Raw genomic sequence first — 19,393 nt, 5'->3', positions numbered from 1 at the left:
AAGAGCATTCAGGGAGGCAGAGGCAGGTGGATTGCTGTAAGTTCAAGGCCACGTGGTCCACAAAGTGAGTCCAGGATGACCAAGGCTACACAGAGAAACTCTATCTTGAAAAAAAAACAAAAAAACAAAAAAAGAAAAGAATATATATGAAAACACAAATAGTGGAATGACATGAATAAAACAGTTCAAGAGCTGGAAGTGGAATAGAATCAATAAAGAAAACCAAAACTGAGAGATGATCTGGAAATGAAATTTTAGGGACTAGGACAGGAACATGTCTTGTTTTGTGAAATTGACCATGCTTAGTGAAATCAACGATTTTCCCAATTTTTTTTTAAGAAAAGCAAGCTTAGATTTAGAGAAGCTGACCAACTCAGCTACCACCTACACCATCAATATTGGTCCCTCCCTGAGACTTCTTTTTGCCAAGAGTCATGGAGATCCTGCACCTATGGTTACCCGGGGCTAGCCCCTTCATGAGCTCCAGGAGTTAATAGATGTTGGGTTGGTCAACTCAAGGCCCTGCTCTGGGCCTAGGTGGTAGCTGAGTTGGTCAGCCAAGACCCCCATATGTTATCTGGCTGTAGTAGGGGGTGGCGTAGGAGTGAGTGTTCTGTGCCTTTCACCTGGCTTTCTTCTCCTTCCTCTATTCTTTGTTTGAAGAGGTCATGTTTTCATAGTTTCCCAAATTTCCTGGGTGTTTTGTGCCAGGGTTGTTTTTAGATTTAGTATTTTCCTTGACTGAGATACCCATCTCCCTCTGATGTTGTGTTCTGTGCCTGAGATCTGCTTCCATCTCTTGTATTCTGTTTGTGAGACTTGCCTCTGATGCTCCTGTCCTAGTCCCTAAATGTTCATTTCCAGATCATCTCTCAGTTTTCATTTTCTTTATTGATTCTATTTCCACTTTCAGCTCTTGAATACACTAAACAAACACCATGTGTAGGCTCCTCTCTCTCTCATTTTAAGCTTGCCTTTCCTAGAAAAGTCTAAGAAACATTGATTTCACGAAGCACAGTCAATAACACAGAACTTTTACAAGTGCGTTTGTTGGCAAAAGCTGTGCACTCTAAGAATTGATTCCTTAGGGGGGAAACCCATTTTTAACTAAATTGAACACATGCAACATTTACTTTAGTAAAGTAATTCTCTACTTTCCTTTAGTTTGAAAACGTGTAGAAACACTCATTTCTGCAAGCACAGTACTTGTACAAATGTGTTTGTCTCAGAATGAAACACACTGTAATGCATCTTTCTTAAAGCAGAAAAAGCATTTCTAAAGAAAATTGAGTACACTAAACACACAATTGTGTTTGCTTTGCTTTCTAAGTCTACGCTTCCTTTTCTCAGAAAAGTGTGGGAAAGGTTGACTTCACTAAGCACAGTCAAGTACACAGACTTTGTTCAACTGTGTGTGTTGGCAAAAGTTGTGCACTCTAAGACTTGAGCCCTTATGGGGAAAACCGGTGTCTAACAAAAGTGAACACATGCTACACTCACGTTAGTAAGGTGCTGCTGTACTTCCCTGTAGTTTGAAAATTGTAGAAACACTCAGTTCTGCACACACAGTACTTGTACAAATGTGTTTGTTTCAGAAACAAGCACATTGTAACACATCTTTCTTAAAGCAGAGAAAGCATTTCTAAGGAAAACTGAATACACTAAACAAACAAGTGGGTAAGCTTCTCTCTTTAAATCTAAAATTTCTTTTATCACAAAAGTATGAGAATTGTTAATTTCACTAAGTACAATCAATAACACAGAACTTTTACATGTGTGTTTATTGGCAAAAGCTGTGCACTCTAAGATCTCATGCCTTAGGGGGAAAACACTGTTTCTAATGAAATTTAACACATGCAACATTCACATTAGTAAGGTGTTTCTCTAATTCCCTTTATTTTGAGAACTTTTAGAAACACTCACTTCTGCAAGCACAGTACTTGTACAAATGTGTTTCTTTCAGAAAGAAACACTGTAATGCTTGTTTCTTAAAGCAGAGAAAGCGACATTAGAGTACACTAATTTTGCCTTTAAACATAGTGGTACAGGTTCTGAAAAAGTAACTGTCCTTAGAGAAATTCAAATTTCTCTCACATTTCAGGGGGCATGGACCTTAGTTTTAGTGACAGAATCTCACATATGTGTTTAGTCAGAGTGTTCAGTTTTCCATACAAACAGTGACTTTGCTTTCAGAAACATGCGGTACAATGTTGTTTCTTCCTGAAAACAAACAAACAAACAAACAAACACGTGTTAGAAATACTGTGCTTTCAGGTAGCCAAGAAGAGACTTGATATCCTATGAGAATATACAGGGGGAGGTAATCCCCCTCAGGAACAGTCATAGGGGAGGGGAATAATGGGAAAATGGCGGGGGGGGGGGAGGGAGGGATGGGAGGATACAAGGGATGGGATAAACATTGAGATGTAACAAGAATAAATTAATAAAAAAAAAAGAAAAGAAATACTGTGCTTTCAAGCTGGGCGTGGTGGCGCACACCTTTAATCCCAGCACTTGGGAGGCAGAGGCAGGTGGATCACTGTGAGTTCGAGGCCAGCCTGGTCTACAAAGTGAGTCTAGGACAGCCAAAGCTATCACAGAGAAACCTTGTCTCGAAAAACCAAAAAAAAAAAAAAAAAAAAAGAAATACTGTGCTTTCAAAAACGACTGTTTTTCCATGTTTTCAAACCAAAGAGAAGAGTTACAGACCTAGGAGATGCATTTGTTCAATTAGTTAGAAACAGATTTTTTGCTTAAGCAGGGATGGGTTAGCCTACACTACTTTTGCCTATCAACGCAAGTGTACAGGTTCTGAATATGTGACTGTGCTTAGTGAAATCAGTATTTATCTCACTTTTCAGGGAGTGTGGAATCTCACGTACGTGTTTGGTCAGTGCTACATTATATTACACTACTTTTGCCTAACAATGCAGTTGTATAGGTTCTGGATAAGTAACTGTGCTTAGAGAAATCAGTATTTCTCTCACTTTTCAGGACCTTAGTTTTAGTGACAGAATCTCACACATATGTTCGGTCAGTGTGTTCAGTTTTCCGTAGAAACAGTGACTTTGCTTTCAGAAACATGCATTACAGCGTTGTTTCTTCCTGAAACAAACACATGTGTAGGAGTACCGTGCTTTCAAAAACGACTGTTTTTCCACGTTTTCTAACCAAAGAAACAAGTTATAGACCTAGGAGATGCATTTGTTCAATTTTGTTAGAAACGGGTTTTTTGTGTAAGGCGTGATGCCATAGAGTACACTAATTGGCCTATCAACACAAGCGTACGGGTTCTGAATAAGTGACTGTGCGAACTGAAATCAGTATTTCTCTCACTGTTCTGGGAGCAGGGACCTTAGATTTAGTGACAGAATCTCACACATGTGTTTGATCAGTGTGTTCAGTTTTCCATAGAAACAGTGACTTTGCATTCAGAAACAAGTGTTACAGTGTTGTTTCTTCCTGAAACAAGCACATATGTAGAAGTACTGTGCTTTCAAAAATGACTGTTTTTCCACGTTTTCTAACCAAAGAAACAAGTTACAGACCTAGGAGATGCATTTCTTCATTTTCCTTAGGAACACATTTTTTCCCTAAGAGTGATGCATTAGTGTACACTATTTCACCGATCAACGCAAGAGTACATGATCTGAGTACATGACTGTGCTCACAGAAATCAGCCTCTCTCTCACTTTTCAGGGAGGGTGGACCTTTTACCTTTCAATGCAGTTGTACAGGTTCTGAATAGTGACTGAACTTAGAGAAATTAGCATTTCTCTCATTTGTCAGGGAGCAGGGACCTTAGTTTTAGTCACAGAACCTCTCACAAGTGTTTGTTCAGTTTTCCTTAGAAAATGTGACTTTGATTTCAGAAACATGCGTTACCGTGCTGTTTCTTCCTGTAACAAACACATGTGTAGAAATACAGATACTGATGGATCACTGTAAGTTAGAGGCCAGCCTGGTCTGCAAAGTGGGTCCAAGGCAGAAAGAGGAGAAAAAAGTACTTAACACTATATATGTAACATAATTCAAAAGAGCCACAAAAAGAAATTCAAGAGCCATAAATAAAAAGCTTACAAACGAGAGATCACCTTCACCGGTTTAAGAAGCTTTGACTCTTGCTTTGTCGTCATCATTTTTGAAAGCCTGTGTAATTGTCTGTCTCTGTCTGTAGGTGAGTTGCACGTGCCTGAGGTGGCCAGAGATAGCCAATTCCCTGGGCCTGAATTTCGGGCCTGAACTGCCTGACATGGGTAATGGGATCCGAACTCGAACACAGGCCTGCAAGAGCAGACATACTCTTAACCCGGAGCCATCTATTCAGGCCGGCGTTCTTCCTGAGAGAATATCACTATGTAATCTTGGCTGGCCTGCTACTGCTACTGGCTTTACAACCTCCACCTGATGGTAATCCTCCTGCCTCTACTGGCTTTACAACCTCCACCTGATGGTAATCCTCCTGCCTCTGCTTCTCAAGTACTGGCATTACAGTTATGCACCACCATACCCAGCAGTCAATGAGGGGTGTGTGTGTGTGTGTGTGTGTGTGTGTGTGTGTGTGTGTGTGTGTGTGTGTGTGTGTGTGTGTGTGTGTGTGTGTGTGTGTGTGTGTGTGTGTGTGTGTGTGTGTGTGTGTGTGTGTGTGTGTGTGTGTGTGTGTGTGTGTGTGTGTGTGTGTGTGTGTGTGTGTGTGTGTTGGTGATTGTTGGTGATTTTTTGTTTGCTTGGTTGGCTGTTTGTTTGGGTATGATGAGATCTGGTGCCCTCTTCTGGCCTGCAGGCATTATATGCAAATAAATAAATCTTTTAAAAAAGTAAAAGTAAAAAAGGGAAGGTGAGTACCACTGCCTTACACCAACTCTCCCTGATCAACTGTTTTGGGTAGACTGCTGTGGGTAGGTGGAGAGTGAGCAATTATCAGGCAGTTTCTTTGAGAGGGGGAACTGTTCCAGAATTGATAGTTGTGATCTTTGCATGTTAGAGACTGGTGACCACTGAACTGCATACTTCTGGTCTTTTGACAGTTGTCTTACTCTGCAGTCCCAGGTGGCCTAGAAGGTTTTGTTTTGTTTTTTGAGACAGGGTTTCTAACAGTCCTGGTTGTTCTGGGCTCACTTTGGAGACCAGGCTGGCCTCGAACTTATTGAGATCCACCTGCTTCTGCCTCCCAAGTGCTGGGATTAAAGGTGTGTGCCACCCCGCCGCTGACCCAGTGGGCTTTTGTTTTTCAAGACAGGGTTTCTCTGTGTAGCCCTGGCTGTCCTGAACTCACTCTGTAGACCAGGCTGGTCTCGAACTCACAGCAACCCACCTGCCTCTGCCTCTTAAGTGCTGAGATTAGAGGTGTGCGCCACCACGCCCAGCTATGATTGTTTCTTTAGTGACAGAGTCTCATTATATAGGCCTGGTTGGCCTGGATCTCACCATGTAGACCAGGCTAGCCTGGAATTCAGAGAGATACTCCTGCCTCTGTATCCTGGATGCTAGGATTAAAGGTGTGTATCACCCTTACCTGGCTTTATCTCAAGTTTTTTTTTTTTGTTTTGTTTTGTTTTGTTTTTCCAGACAGTTTCTGTAAATTCACAAGCCTGCCTCTAGGTTGCTTAGCAACCTGACATCACCACCTGCTTCTGCCACATAAAAGACAGGCCAGAATCTGCTCTCTGTCAATTCCTCGGCTTCCCTCTCCATCTCCATGGGGGCACCCCCTCCTCCTTCCCTCCTCTTCTACAATAAATCTTTTATCATACATGTTATGTGACTTTTTTTTTTTTTTTTTTTTTTTTTTTTGGTTTTTCAAGATAGGGTTTCTGTGTAGCCTTGGCTGTCCTGGACTTGCTTTGTAGACCAGGCTGGCCTCGAACTCACAGCGATCCGCCTGCCTCTGCCTCCCGAGTGCTGGGATTAAAAGGTGTGCGCCACCACTGCCCGGCTGACATCTCTATTTTTAAATATTACAACAGTTTCTCTGCGTAGCTTTGGCTGTCCTGGACTCACTTTGTGGATCAATTAGCCTTGAACTCAGAGATCCACCTGCCTCTGCCTTCCCCAGTGCTGGGATTATCGGAGTATGCCACTACACCAGGGGAAACTGCTGAGATGTTGGAGGAGGGTCTTGTACACTGTTTTCAGATGCTGCTTTCAGGGCCCTGAGATCTGGCTACTGCCCTGCCACTGGCATTGCTGTGTGTTGAACTGTCTCCTGTATCCATGTGATGTAAAGAATGCTCCCCAATTATCCCTGATTAGCTAATAAAGATGCTGACAGCCTGGGCTGAAGAAAGGTAGGCAAAGGTTCCTGTGTTTGGGGGCCTCAGCTGGACCACAAGAGGAGGAGGAAGAGGACTGAGAAGGGAAGGAGACCGGAGACATCTCTCCAGCTGCAGTTGTTGAATTTTCCTTTTCTAAGACAGCATTTGGCCCAGGCTGGCTTCCAGCTAAATATGTAGCTGAGGACATTCTTGAGCTCTTTATCTTCTTGCTTACACCTTCCAAGTACTGGGACCCAGGTGTGGGATCCAGGTGTGGGACCCAGGTGTGGGATCCAGGTGTGTGCCACTGTGCCGAGCTGTCTCAGTCTTAACATCTGTCCATCTGCTGTCCAATAGTTCCATCTCCTCCTGACCTGACCTCAAATGCATCCAGCCCTACTCTTCAGACTTTCTTCCCAAGTCTGCTGATGGACATTTTCAGGACAACCTCACACTTTAAACTTGACGTGTGAGTGGTCAGACAGACAAGAGGCACAGGAAGGACATACAAGAAAACCATTAGCCAGGGGTGGTGACATGCACCTTTAGTCTCAACACTGAGAGGCAGGTGGACCTCTGTGAGTTCAAGGCCAGCCTAGTATATATACATTGAGTTCCAGGCTAGAGCTATATAATGAGATCTTTTTGTTGTTGTTGTTCTTGTTATTGGGGAGGTGGGGGTGGGGGTGGGCAAGTTGGTTTTTCCAGACAGGGTTTCCCTGTGTAGCCTTGGCTGTGCTGGACTCGCTTTGTACACCTGGACTGGACTCTCTAGTACAGCAGGCCTTGCCCAAGGCGACCTATCTATCCGTACTTGGTGAGGAGAGACTGATGTGGCGAGCACCTCCACATTTTCGACACACACCTTTACACTGATTTTATTCCGCTTTCGTGGCTGCCCCTGTTGCCCATCAGATACATCCGAATCAGGAGCGAGGGCTCAGGCTCAGGTGACGACGTCCCAGAGTAAGCTGGCTCTGGCACGTGGTGGGAAGAGGCACGTCTGAGTCTCTTGCCGAAGATCCAGCACCGGCACAGGTTAGGCCGGATTAGTCTGCAGCTCTCTCTGTGGTCAGGCGCCAACATGCAGAGCCTGGGCTACCTCTGCTGGGCCAGGACTAGTTTCCTGAACCAGGAACTCACAGCACAGTCCACTCGCATCACCAGAGCTATGCCCAGGAGAAGTCCCACACTACTCACGATGAAACCCATGGCTTCAAAGATGAACCTGTGGGGGGGAATGGAATGTCTCAGAACAGACAATAGGTCTGTTGCCTTTCCCTAAAGAGGCAAACCTTGTCAACTGTGCCCATCCATAGTTTCCTCAAAGTCTGTCCCTCCACACCACTTCCTCTCAAGCAAACCCACTTACTTGGGGGCAAACACCTTCCACACCATGAGATGCCTGCGGAGGATGGAAGCTGCCAAGGCACAGGCTAGAATCTAAGGGAAGCGAGGAAGGGAAGAAGGCAAGGAGAGGTTGCTGTAGAGCCGAGGACTAAGGCAGTGTACGCCACTGGGAAAACCCTGGGCTAGGAGTTAGGGAACCCAGTTCTTGTCCTGGTCCAACCGCTGACTCATCCATCTGTAATGCTGACACTCGGGCCCTGTCCTCCAGCACAGGAAGATGTCAGTAACACATCTTCCGCCTCCGGACCACAGTCTGGAAAACGATCCTGGCCATCCCCTCAGCTTTTCCAGTAGCTGAAATGCAACTAACAGGGCCTGGATCTACACTGCAGAGAAGAAATGACCCAAGCCAGGTCTCAGATCTGCCGCTTGACATCTGAATTTGAGCAATCACTTCGCTGAGCTGAACCTCCGTTAAGGATCTTTCCCAAGGTACTTGAAACCAGGCAAGAGTGTAAAGTGCACGCTTAGGGGAAGGTCATTAGCTGTGTCACCTCTCCTGGACCCACCTGGACTCCCAGAACAAACAGGTACTTGAGGCCCAGCTGCAACAGGGCTGCGCTGAAGTGATGCGGAGCGTCCCGGAGGCGCATCTCCATCAGTGGCTCCTCGCTCTCCTCCTCGGGCCTGACTCTGGCCTCAGCTTCACTCCCTGGGAGCTGCTGCCTCTTCCTTGGCCCTTGACTCTCACACAGGAAGGGCCAGAGCAGGAGCAGTGGGCAACCTACTGCCTCCAGGGAGGACATGGCAGCGTCACGGGAGGACCCTGGGACCAGTCCACCCCAGTTCCCAACCACCCTCGTTGGCTCGGGGTGCCAAGGGCTTAAGGCAAGAAGCCAACGAGTCTTCCCTCCCTGATCTAGCAAACGCTGGCGTAAACAGACGTTAGGGAGGGAAGGCAAAGAGGTACCTGCAAAGAGAAGGTGGGAGGCGAAGGTGTTAGCACCCACTAGTAAAGCGGGCAACCAAGTGCAGGAGCCGTGGCCTTCTGGGAATCCCACGAAGGCTGCAGGCCAATGGATGGCTGAGAAGACAGGCTGGTGGCCTGTGGAGTAGAAGGTCTGGGTGGCCAAAAGGGTCCAAGCTGAGACTGCCTGCCACAGCACAGTAAAAGGACCTGGGAGAAAAGATACACATGTGCCCGTGTTGTTCTCTGACCTACAGCCTGCTGTTGTGGGGGCAGCCACTCCTCTTACTTGAGCAGGTTTCCGCACAGTCCTATTCTGCCCTGCCCTTCCTTACGCTCAGCATTGCTACTCTAATCCCCTTGGTGCTGCAGATCCTATCACAGGACCGCAGCGTTCAACTTCTTTCTTTCTCACAAAGCGCTCACTGTGCCTTGATATATTCATAATGTATCACTTTTGTAACTGAGAAATCAGGGAATACGCTCAGACCGGTAGCAGCATTTCTCTGTGAAATGGGTCCTGAAGTCCGTCCACATCTTCCCTCTCCTAGGGGATTAGCACGACGACGGGGATAAGGGAAGAAGCAGGGCGTGAGACCCTCTGCAGAGTAAGAAACAACTCCCTGGGACCAGATGCCGCGGGCTGAGGTCTGTATTACTCACCAGCGGTGGCGACCGGCGGCGTCCCCACAGCTAGCAGGTGCAGGAGGAGGAAGCTCTGCAGGAAGAGGAGCAGGAACACCAGGCTGACTCGCTCCACGTGCAACAGCAGGAGTGGGAAGGCCAAGAGGGTGAGTGCCATGACCACCGCAGCTGAGTAGACACTTCCCAACTGATACGCAGCCACAGTCACAGGACCCCGAGCTTTGGTCTTCTCCAGGCGGTCCTGGAACTCCTCCTGCATGTGGCGGTAGATTTGTGGGACCACGTAATCTAGATCAGCCCGAGATGTAGGGGGACCTGAGAAGGGAGTGAGGATTGTCCTGGTCCTCGAAGCATCAGCCCCAGCCTTCACCAGCACCGTCACAGGCCTCCACAGCAGAAGCAGGAGGCCGGAGGCCGCAAGCCCCACCACGGCCCGGGGCAACACGACGGTCGCCCCGGCAACCAGGGCCTGGAGCCGTGGTGGTACTTCATCTGCCCCCGACGCCAAGGCCCAGTAGGCAGCTGTGCCCAGGACCATGAGAGGCAACCCCCAGCGCATGAAGAGCACAGGAGGCTCAGGGCTCTTGAGATTAGCATAGCGGCGAAGCCACAGGCGAACAACAACTAACAGGGACACCAGTGCCCCCACACAAGCTCCATACCACAAGTTCTTGGCTCGACCTCCCACTAGAGATGCCAGAGGGGTCAGCCAGGGAGAGGAGTGGCAAGCAGGTGTCTCTTCAGGGCAGCGGTGAAAGAACCCAGCTAGCCTTGTACATAAAAGCAACCCAACTCCAAGCTTCAGGGTGTATGTGCCACCATGCCGTGGGGGGCCTGTTGGGGCACAAGAGCCGGGACGGGAAACTGTGAGCAGTTTAGGTGACAGCAGCTGGCCCTCCCAGTGAAGCTGAGCAACCAGGTACAGGACGAGAGAGCCCAGAAGGAAGGGGGTGGCCCTGGCCTCAGCAACGACAAAACTATCGGAGAAGAAGGTGGCCAAGCGAATAAGCAGGAGTAACAGGACAGGTCTAGGGGCGGGAAGGAGGGGCGCCAGGGACCTCTGGGACCCCCAGCTGGCCCAAACTTTCCACAGAAAAGGGAGGAGTGAACCTGCTGCAGCCACAGCCCCTAGAGCCACTAAATCCAGCTTTGACCCAGTAGTTACCAAGAGTCCAGCATAGAGTACGGCCCAAGTGAGGCCCCAGGCTACAGGAATTAGCAGCAGTGGTCGGAAGAGAAAGCCTGGGGACACCACCAGCTGGGATGCGAGCAGGCAGAGGAGGCAGGCGGCAGCCAACAGGGCAGCACCCCCCGCCATTCGGACCAGAGAGAAGCGGGCCCAGGACTCGATGCATATTGCCCGAGCTCCCCGCAGGAACTGCTGCAGGTCAGCAGTCAGGGTGCTCAGCGCGGCCTTGGCCTCTTGGGGGTTCCGCAGAAGTTGCTGGTAGCTAGCCGAGGCCTTGGAGAAGACCTTCTGCAGCCGGTGAAGTTCTTTAACTTGGAGATCCTCAGTGGAGGCTGAATAGGTCTGAAGGAATCGGGACACCTGGCAGAAAAGGGCAGTGAGGTCAGGGAGGGTGTGCGCAGAGGAGGGCAGGAGCTATGCAAAGAGGTACCCGGAACCTGGGACTCAAATCCTACCCAAGACGGGGAAAGGGAAGGCTGGCGGGGAAAGGGAAGGCTGGCGCGATGGAGGTGAGGGGAAGGGTATTACCTATAAGTCCTCTCACCCACCTGCTGGGCATTGATAAGGAGAGCTGAGACTTGGGCTAGAGCAGAGGCCTGAGGCTGGGAGTCACTGCCGCCTGAGAAGAGCTCGGCCATCACTTCCCCGATGTTCCCAAACGGGATGGGCAGGCCTAGCAGCAGTGCCAGCGTGGGCACCAGGCTGACCTGAGGGATAACCTCTGGCTCCTAGAAGGAAACAGACGGGTATCAGCGGGATCCCCAGGCCTAGGTAAGGAGTAGCGGGAGGGAGTGTCTGGAGAGATGGTTTGGTGGGGAAGAGCATTTGCTGCGTCACAGAATCCTTGTAAGAACGTTGGGTGTGCAAGTGCATGCCTGTAACCTAGCGCCACGCTGAGCACCTTCAGGACGCATCCTGGCCCACTAGGCTAGCTCCGGGGTCAGCGAGAGGCCCTGTCTCAGTAGAACAAGGTGGAGAGTGATAGAGCGTCCCACGTCCTCTGGCTCCTTACACGCACGAGCGTGTGGACTAGCACACACAGTGTGCGCATATACATACACATAAATCTCACACACACACGAACAAATAAGAAGAAATGAGAGTGGGGCCAGGTCATGGTTTGAGGAGTCTAATAAAGGGATCACAATGCAGGGAGACCAGAAGTGGGGGATCACAATGCAGGGAGACCAGAAGTGGGGGATCACAATGCAGGGAGACCAGAAGTGGGGGATCACAATGCAGGGAGACCGGAAGTGGGGGGTCATAATGCAGGGAGACTGGAAGTGGGAATCACAATGCAGGGAGACTGGAAGTGGGGGGTCATATGCAGGGAGACCAGAAGTGGGGATCACAATGCAGGGAGACCAGCAGTGGGGGATCATATGCAGGGAGACCGGAAGTGGGGGGTCATAATGCAGGGAGACTGGAAGTGGGAATCACAATGCAGGGAGACCAGAAGTGGGGGATCACAATGCAGGGAGACCAGAAGTGGGGGGATCACAATGCAGGGAGACCAGCAGTGGGGGATCACAATGCAGGGAGACCAGAAGTGGGGATCACAATGCAGGGAGACCAGCAGTGGGGGGATCATATGCAGGGAGACCAGAAGTGGGGGATCACAATGCAGGGAGACCAGAAGTGGGGGATCACAATGCAGGGAGACCAGAAGTGGGGGATCACATGGAGACCACAAGTGGGGCAACGCAGGACTCACCTCTGGTGGGGCACTCGGGAAGAGGGCTGTGGGGCTGTATAGGAAAAGTGCAGCTGACACCTCCAGCTCACTGTCCCCTCCATGGTCCCCGTTCATGGTCATTCCATGGTCACCAGCTACCACCAGCAGTGTGTCATTCTCCAGACGTTCCATAAGTCCCCTGGGGGGGGGTATCAAGAAATGTGTCAGAGGATGGGGGGAGATAAAGGTTCTCCTCAGGGGCCCACTTGCCCCTCCCCCCCCGGATGTCCATGAACAGAGAAAGTCTAAACCTCTGTCAAAAGACACCTCTATGGGCTGGAGAGATGGCTCAGAGGTTAAGAGCACAGCCTACTCTTCCAGAGGTCCTGAGTTCAATTCCCAGTGACCACATGGAGGCTCATGACCATCTATAATGGGATCGGATACCCTCTTCTGGCATGCAGGTGTACATGCAAACAGAGCACTGTATTCATAATAAATAAATCTTTAAAAAAGAAAAAAAAGACATCTATGTTCTGTGACCCTGTGGTCCAGAGCTACACACTGACACAAAATGGATGATAGAAAAGGACTGTATAAGATAATTCAGAGCTGCTGGGCAGTGGTGGCACACACCTTTAATCCCAATACTCAGGAGGCAGAGGCAGGCAGATCTGAGTTCGAGGCCAGACTGGTCTACAGAGTGACCTCCAGGACAGCCAGGGCTGCCCTGTCTCAAAAACAAAACAAAACAAAAACAAAAAACAAAACAAAACAAAAAAAAAGAGCAGAGGCAGGTGGCTCTCTGTGAGTTTGAGTTCAGTTTGCTCATCTGGTTTATATTGCAATTTCCAGGTCAGCCAGAGCTACACAATGAGACCTTGTCTCAAAACACATACACACAGCTGGGCATGGTGGCGCACTCCTTTAATCCCAGCACTCAGGAGGCAGAGGCAGGTGGATTGATGTGAGTTCCAGGCCAGCCTGGTCTACAAAGTGAGTCCAGGACAGCCAGGGCTACATAGAGAGACTCTGTCTCAAAAAAAACAAAACAAAAACCAAAACAACCCACATACATACGTACATAGACAGAATTCATCCAGGAAAGAGTCTCCAAATAAGATTTTTTTTCCCGTTGAACCCTCAAACATAAACCCACTTCCCCAGCCAATATCTCCCCCCCCCCACTCACTGGATCACCTGGTCCATCTGGCTAAGTTTCTTGGCCATTTCAGGGTGATGAGGGCCATGCTTGTGACCGCAGTGATCCACACCCAGGAAGTGCGCAATCAGCACGTCCCATGCACCGCTGTCCACTGCAGAGGGGACAACACTGAGCACAGGGCGGTAAAACCCACGCCTCACCCCAGCACAATCAGCACGCCCCATGCACTGCTGTCCACAGGGCAGTAAAACCCACGCCTCGCCCCAGCCAGGCCTCAACATTCCTCTACACCCAGGCTGCTGCACTAATCCATGGACTCCCCTCCCACCACCCCCTCACCCGCACCCCAACTCTCCTTCTTCCCCCAGGCTCACGGGTGGGGTAGAGGTGTTCCAGGATGCCGTTGTCCACTGTGTGCAGGTCTCTGACATTGAAGGAGGAGAAGAAGAAAGCTTGGGAAAAGGCTCCTGGGAAGAGGTCTTCCCACGTGTCATCTCCCATGAAGACGATCCGTCTTCCTGTAGAGACAGGAGGGGGACTCAGAGAGGATCTTGTTCCTGTGAGAACCACAGAACTCGGGGATAACCTGAAAGAAGAGTCTTCAGGAAAAAAAAACCAGAAAAACAAAAGACAACGAAGGGAAGGGCAGGTGACACAGCTCAGTGGGCAGAGTGCTGCCACTAAGCCTGACAAAGTGAGCTCCATACTCAGAACCCACGCGGTAAGGTGGTGCCATGGTGTGTTAACTCACACATACACTGTGTGCCTGCGTGTGTACATACCCAACAGAAACCCCAACCATGCATCCCAGAATACACACCTCAAATTTCCCATTAGAAGCTTTCTCTGAGCTGGGCACAGTGGCCCACGTCTTTAAGTCCAGCACTCGGAGGGGGGGGGCGGGGGAGGAGCAGAGGCAGGGGGATCTCTGTGAGTTTGAGGCCAGCCTGGTCTACAAAGCGAGTCCAGGACAGCCAAGGCTACACAGAGAAACCCTGGCTCAGAAAAGCAGCTTTCTCTGGTAGCCATGTTCCCTCTAGACCCTTCCCTCCCGTTGCTACAGAATGACCGACTGCACCGACATCCCTAGGGCATCTCATGACATGTTTGTTCATCTGTTTTGAGGTGGGTCTCGCTGTATAGACCAGGCTAATCTGGACCACAGAGATCCTTGTGCCTCTGCCTCCTGAATGCTGGGGCTGAAGGCGTGCACCATGCTCTGCCCTTGAGCCGTCTGCCACACCCCTACTCTTTCCTCCACACTTGCAAGCCCAGACTCCTGGCTTCATTTCCTCCTTATTTGGGAGCTCCCACAGGTTAAACCAACAATTTGTGCGAATCAGAAGCTTCACCAAGGACAGAAATTTTTTTTTTTTGGGGGGGGGGGTTTGAGACAGGGTTTAGAAATCTCTTGAGCTCTCCACAAGCAAGGTCCCATCTATGTGCATTGGTATTTATGTGCATTGGTATTTTGCTTACATGTATGTCTGTGTAAAGGTGTCAGATCTTGGCGTTATAAACAGTTGTGAGCTGCCATGTGGGTGCTGGGAATTGAATCCGGGTCCTTTGGAAGAGCAATCCGGTGAGCCATCTGTCCAGCCCGGTCCAATCTATTTCTACACCTCAGTTTCCCTACACCATAGCCAAACAAATAACTGGATACCCTAAGCACAGGTTCCCGATCTACTGCTTCTTCTTTGTTTTGTTTTTGTTGTTTTCAAGTCAGGGTCTCTCTCTGTGCAGCCTTGGCTGTCCTGGCCTCGAACTCACAGCAATCAGCCTGCCTCTGCCGCCTGAGTGCTGGCATTAAAGGCGTGCGCCAGGCTTTCCCCTAGCGTCCCGCGCCTAAAAGCCCAGATAGACCTGGCTTCCAAAGGGGGCACATACTGACCTGCACTGTTGAGCTGTTTAATGAGATTGTCTTCCACTATGGCGTGGCTGGCAAAGTTACTGCCAGCATCAATAAAGGTAGGCAGCGAGCCAGTGGTGAGAGCCTTCAGACGCTGCATGGTGGTCGTGGGGGGGTCCACCTGAGACCGGTATAGCCGGGCATGGTGGGGTTGAGTCTCTAGAATCCTCTGCAAGGAGCCTAATTTTCCCAGGAAAGGCACGGAGACAGGGGGTTCCCCGGCCGCCCGTGAGCGCTGGGGCTGGGCAAAGTCAAACCGCAGAGCGTCTATCAGCACCAACACAACTCTGGAGAAGCGAGAAGGCATCCAGCAGGCCCCCGGCTTTCCTTGGCTTCCCCACGGCAGGGAGCCAGTGCCTGGGGGCTCTTGACAGCTGCTTTGGTTGGTGAGCTCCAAACGGGTGAGAAGGAAGCCACTGGTGAAGAGTGCAATGCCAGCGTAGAAAAGCAAACAGATCCAGGCTAAGAAGAGGAGCACAGAGGCCTTCTGCATCCTGATAGAGAGGGAGATGCTCACTGTGGTGCAAAGAAAGAATGGACATTTTGGTCCTCAAAACAACGCCCAGCAACCATTGCTGCTATAAACGTCGGGGACGTCAACAGCTCAGAGTTAACTGGCTGTTATCCATTCGAGGGAGCGACGCTGGGACTGCGGATCTCAGCCTGGAGCCCACTCCGCACCTACTGACTGCGGCTCTGGAGGTGAGCACAGCGCCCGCGCATATCCAACCGGGCGATCTCACGCTGTCAAGCCACAGCCTGGGAGGTGGGCGGACTGCTCCCTGACAGTCCACTCTAACGACTTCTCTTCCGGACTATCTCAACATTCCCAGGGGGGCAAGAGGAAGCAGCCACGCGGATAAACCGGACTGAGTAAACGGCGCCGCCTGGCGGGGACCGAGGAGACGACGGGGAGGAGTCACGCTCCGCTTCCGGGCGCCCCGGAGCAACAGAAAACCCGAGGGACGTCGTCCCCCCCACCCCCCAGGAACCCTGGTGGTGTGAACGCCCCACCGAGCTACGCTGGGACCCAGGCGTCCCCGGCGGCTCTGTCTCCTCCGGTGGGAACCCGGCCAGCAGCTGGGTATGCTCGCCCCCGTGCTCGGCGCCCCGGCAATAGAGGACTGCCGGCTGACCCTGGCTCACCTGGATCCGCGCCCGGAAGTGCCTAGCCCGACACCACTGAGGCGTGCGCGCCGGATAGAGCGCCCTACCGGGAGCTTCGTCGCCACCTGCCGGCGCTAGGGTAGAAATTAAGACAAGGAACGTAGGGGCGGGCAAGTTCGATGGAGGGCGGGGGAAGATGCAGAAACTCATTAAGAGGGGGCAAGATGCTAGTCTTAAGAGTTGGGAGGACATCGGGCAGTGGTGGCGCACGCCTTTAATCCGAACACTCGAGAGGCAGAAGCAGGTGGATCACTGTGAATTCGAGGCCAGTCTGGTCTACAAAGCGAGTCTAGGACGGCCAAGGCTACACAGAGAGACCCTGTCTCGAAAAACCAAAAAGAAAACCGGGTGTGTACATGAAAGAAGAAAAGTTCAGGGAACCACTGTTCATTAAAAAAAAAAGATAAAAAAGCTTTTTTTTTTTTTTTTTTTTGTTTTTCGAGACAGGGTCTCTCTGTGTAGCCTTGGCCATCCTGGACTCACTTTGTAGACCAGGCTGGCCTCGAACTCACAGCGATTCGCCTGCCTCTGCCTCCCGAGTGCTGGGATTAAAGGTGTGCGCCACCACGCCCGGCTGCGTTTAATTCTTTTAATTCAACTGCTTTTAGCTACTAAACCACCTCTCCAGAATCACTGTCCATTCTTGGTTTGTTTTTTGGTTTTTCTAGACAGAGTTTCTCTGTGCAGCCTTGGCTGTCCTGGATTCGTTTTGTAAACCAGACTGGCCTCAAATTCAGAGATAGATGCGCATGTCTCTGTTCCCCCCACCTCCCAGGGCTGGGATTAAAGGTGTGCGCCACCACACCTGGCTTTACTGTCCTTTCTTGACTAGAATGAAGAGCATGGCTTCTGGAGTCAAAGTTGGCTAGAGCTGTTCACTGATCACTGGGCATTATCATGTGTGAAATAAGGTAACACTGGGCGGGGGAGGTGGTGCAGCAGTTCAAGTGCTACCCACACAATCCTAAAGAGCACAGAAACCCACTTGCATGCTGGGTGAGCGTGTGGCAGGGTACCCGCAAAACAGCATCCTGTTGTCAAACTCTGAGGCTGATTACTAGACACTATTTCGATGAATAAGGTAGAATAAAGATGGAGAATTATTCTTGACATCATCCTTGGACCTCCACATACTCATACAAAATCATGGATGCTCACATATAAGAAATGGGGGCAACTTCTTTGTGGTTAGCTGATTCCAGTTGATAAAATTCATTCCTGCTCGCAAAACAGCTGGATCTAATAAGCTAAATAAGTTAGTAAGAATCTCATAATGCAGCTGAGCACAGTGGGGCACACCTGTAATCCCAACACTCAGGAGGCAGAGGCAGGCGGATTTCTGTGAGTTTGAGGCCAGCCTGGTCTACAAAGTGAGTGCAGGACAGCCAAGGCTACACAGAGAAACCCTGTTTTTGGAGGAAAATTCAAATAATGCAATTTAAAGATGAGCAAAGGGCCTGTAGACATTTCTCTTAAAAAGATACAGATAGCCAATAAACACAGCGATTCTCAGCACCATTAGCCACCTGGGAGGTGCTAGAAATAGCACTTTAAATCTGCTAGTTAGGCTGTGGATGCAGCTCAGCAAGACAGTATTTGACTGTAATGCGCAAGTCCCTAGCACCAAAGAAAACAGAATAGCTGGAGCGGCAGCTCATGCTTGTAATCCCAGGACTCAGGAGAATGAGGCAGGAGGATTGCCACAAGCTCGGGGCCAGCTGGGGACCTACACAGAGAGGCCCTATTTTAAAAAACCAACACAAGGAGGAAGAAAGGTGATTACAAGTATTAACAAGGATGTGCAGAAACTAGAACCTTCACAACACTGATGCAATTGTAAAAAAAAAAAAAAAAGGCAGGGCAGCATCAGGAAACAGCTTCTCAAATGATTTAGCAGCTGTATTACCCAGCACTTGTGCATCTAAGTCCATAGCCAGATGTGGTACTTCATGTTAACTGTCAGCTTGACAGAATCCAAAATGACCTGGGAGATGGGCTTCTGGGTATTGCCTGCAGAGGTTATCTTGACCATGTTAACTGAGGATGGAAGACATGTCCACTGTGGGTGGCACCATTCCTCAGGCAGGGGATGCTGAACAGAGCTGAGACACAGTGGGCTGAGCAGTAAGCATGCAACAGAGACTCATTGTTCTCCTCTGATGGCATCATGTGGCCAGCTGCTCCGTTCTTGTTTTGTTTTTAGTTACATGTGTGTTTGTGTGGGGTGTGTGTGTGTGTGTGTGTGTGAATGCAGGCGCATTATGAAGGCTGGGGTGTTGCATTGTTTGTTTTTCTCTTTTTGGTTGAGACAAGGTTGTAGCCTTGGCTATCCTGGACTCACTCTTGTAGGCCAGACTGGCCTCCACTTCCCTGAGTGCTGGGGTTACAGGTGTGCGCCGCTGGGCCCGGCTGGGTGTTGGATTCTGAAGGAGCTGGAGACACATAGGTTGTGATTTCCCAATGTGGGTGTGCAATACATGCTCATAACCCCTGAGCCGGCTCTCCAGCCCCATGCTCCAAATTCTTATTGCTGTGACTTCCTTACCATGAGGGGCGGTAACCTGAAATTGTTTGCATTTTATCACAGTAACAGAAAGAAAAGCTAAGACACCAGGATAAATTATGTCTTTAAAAATACAAGCTGGGCCAGGTGGTGGTGGCACACCTTTAATCTCAGCATTTGGGAGGCAGAGGCAGGATTGCTGTGAGTTCGAGGCTAGGCTGGTCTACAAAGTGAGTCCAGGATAGTCAAAGCTACACAGGGAAACCCTGTCTCGAAAAAGAACCAAACAACAAAAAAAAAAACCAAGACGGGCATGGTGGCACACACCTTTAATTCCAGCACTGGAGAGGCAGAGGCAGGTGAATCACTGTGAGTTCAAGGCTAGCCTGGTCTACAGAGTGAGTCTGGGACAGCCGAGGCTACACAGAGAGACCCTGTCTCAACCCCCCCCCCCAAAAAAAAATCCAAATAAAAACCTATGCCTGGTCTACAAAGAGAGTTCAGGACAGCCAGTGCTACACAGAGAAACCCTGTTATGAAAAACCAAAACAAACTGGGTGTGGTTGTGC

At 49.9% G+C, this 19,393-nt stretch overlaps 1 protein-coding gene across 1 annotated transcript; it reads right to left on the bottom strand.

The window, feature by feature from the left end:
- Positions 1-7,107: 7,107 nt before the first annotated feature.
- On the bottom strand, positions 7,108-15,700 carry Pigo (phosphatidylinositol glycan anchor biosynthesis class O). Its single transcript, XM_051157395.1, has 10 exons — positions 15,137-15,700; positions 13,620-13,763; positions 13,273-13,396; positions 12,120-12,279; positions 10,954-11,133; positions 9,235-10,765; positions 8,575-8,781; positions 8,174-8,391; positions 7,627-7,697; positions 7,108-7,482 (listed from the first exon to the last, which is right to left on the bottom strand). The coding sequence occupies exons 1-10, from the start codon at positions 15,645-15,647 to the stop codon at positions 7,353-7,355; spliced, it is 3,276 nt and encodes a 1,091-aa protein (XP_051013352.1). The 5' UTR covers positions 15,648-15,700; the 3' UTR covers positions 7,108-7,352.
- Between the last annotated feature and the right edge of the window lie 3,693 nt (positions 15,701-19,393).

This window comes from Acomys russatus, chromosome 2, assembly GCF_903995435.1.
Source record: "Acomys russatus chromosome 2, mAcoRus1.1, whole genome shotgun sequence".
NCBI classification, from domain to species: Eukaryota; Metazoa; Chordata; class Mammalia; order Rodentia; family Muridae; genus Acomys; species Acomys russatus.
This window is presented reverse-complemented; position numbering and strand designations above follow the sequence as displayed.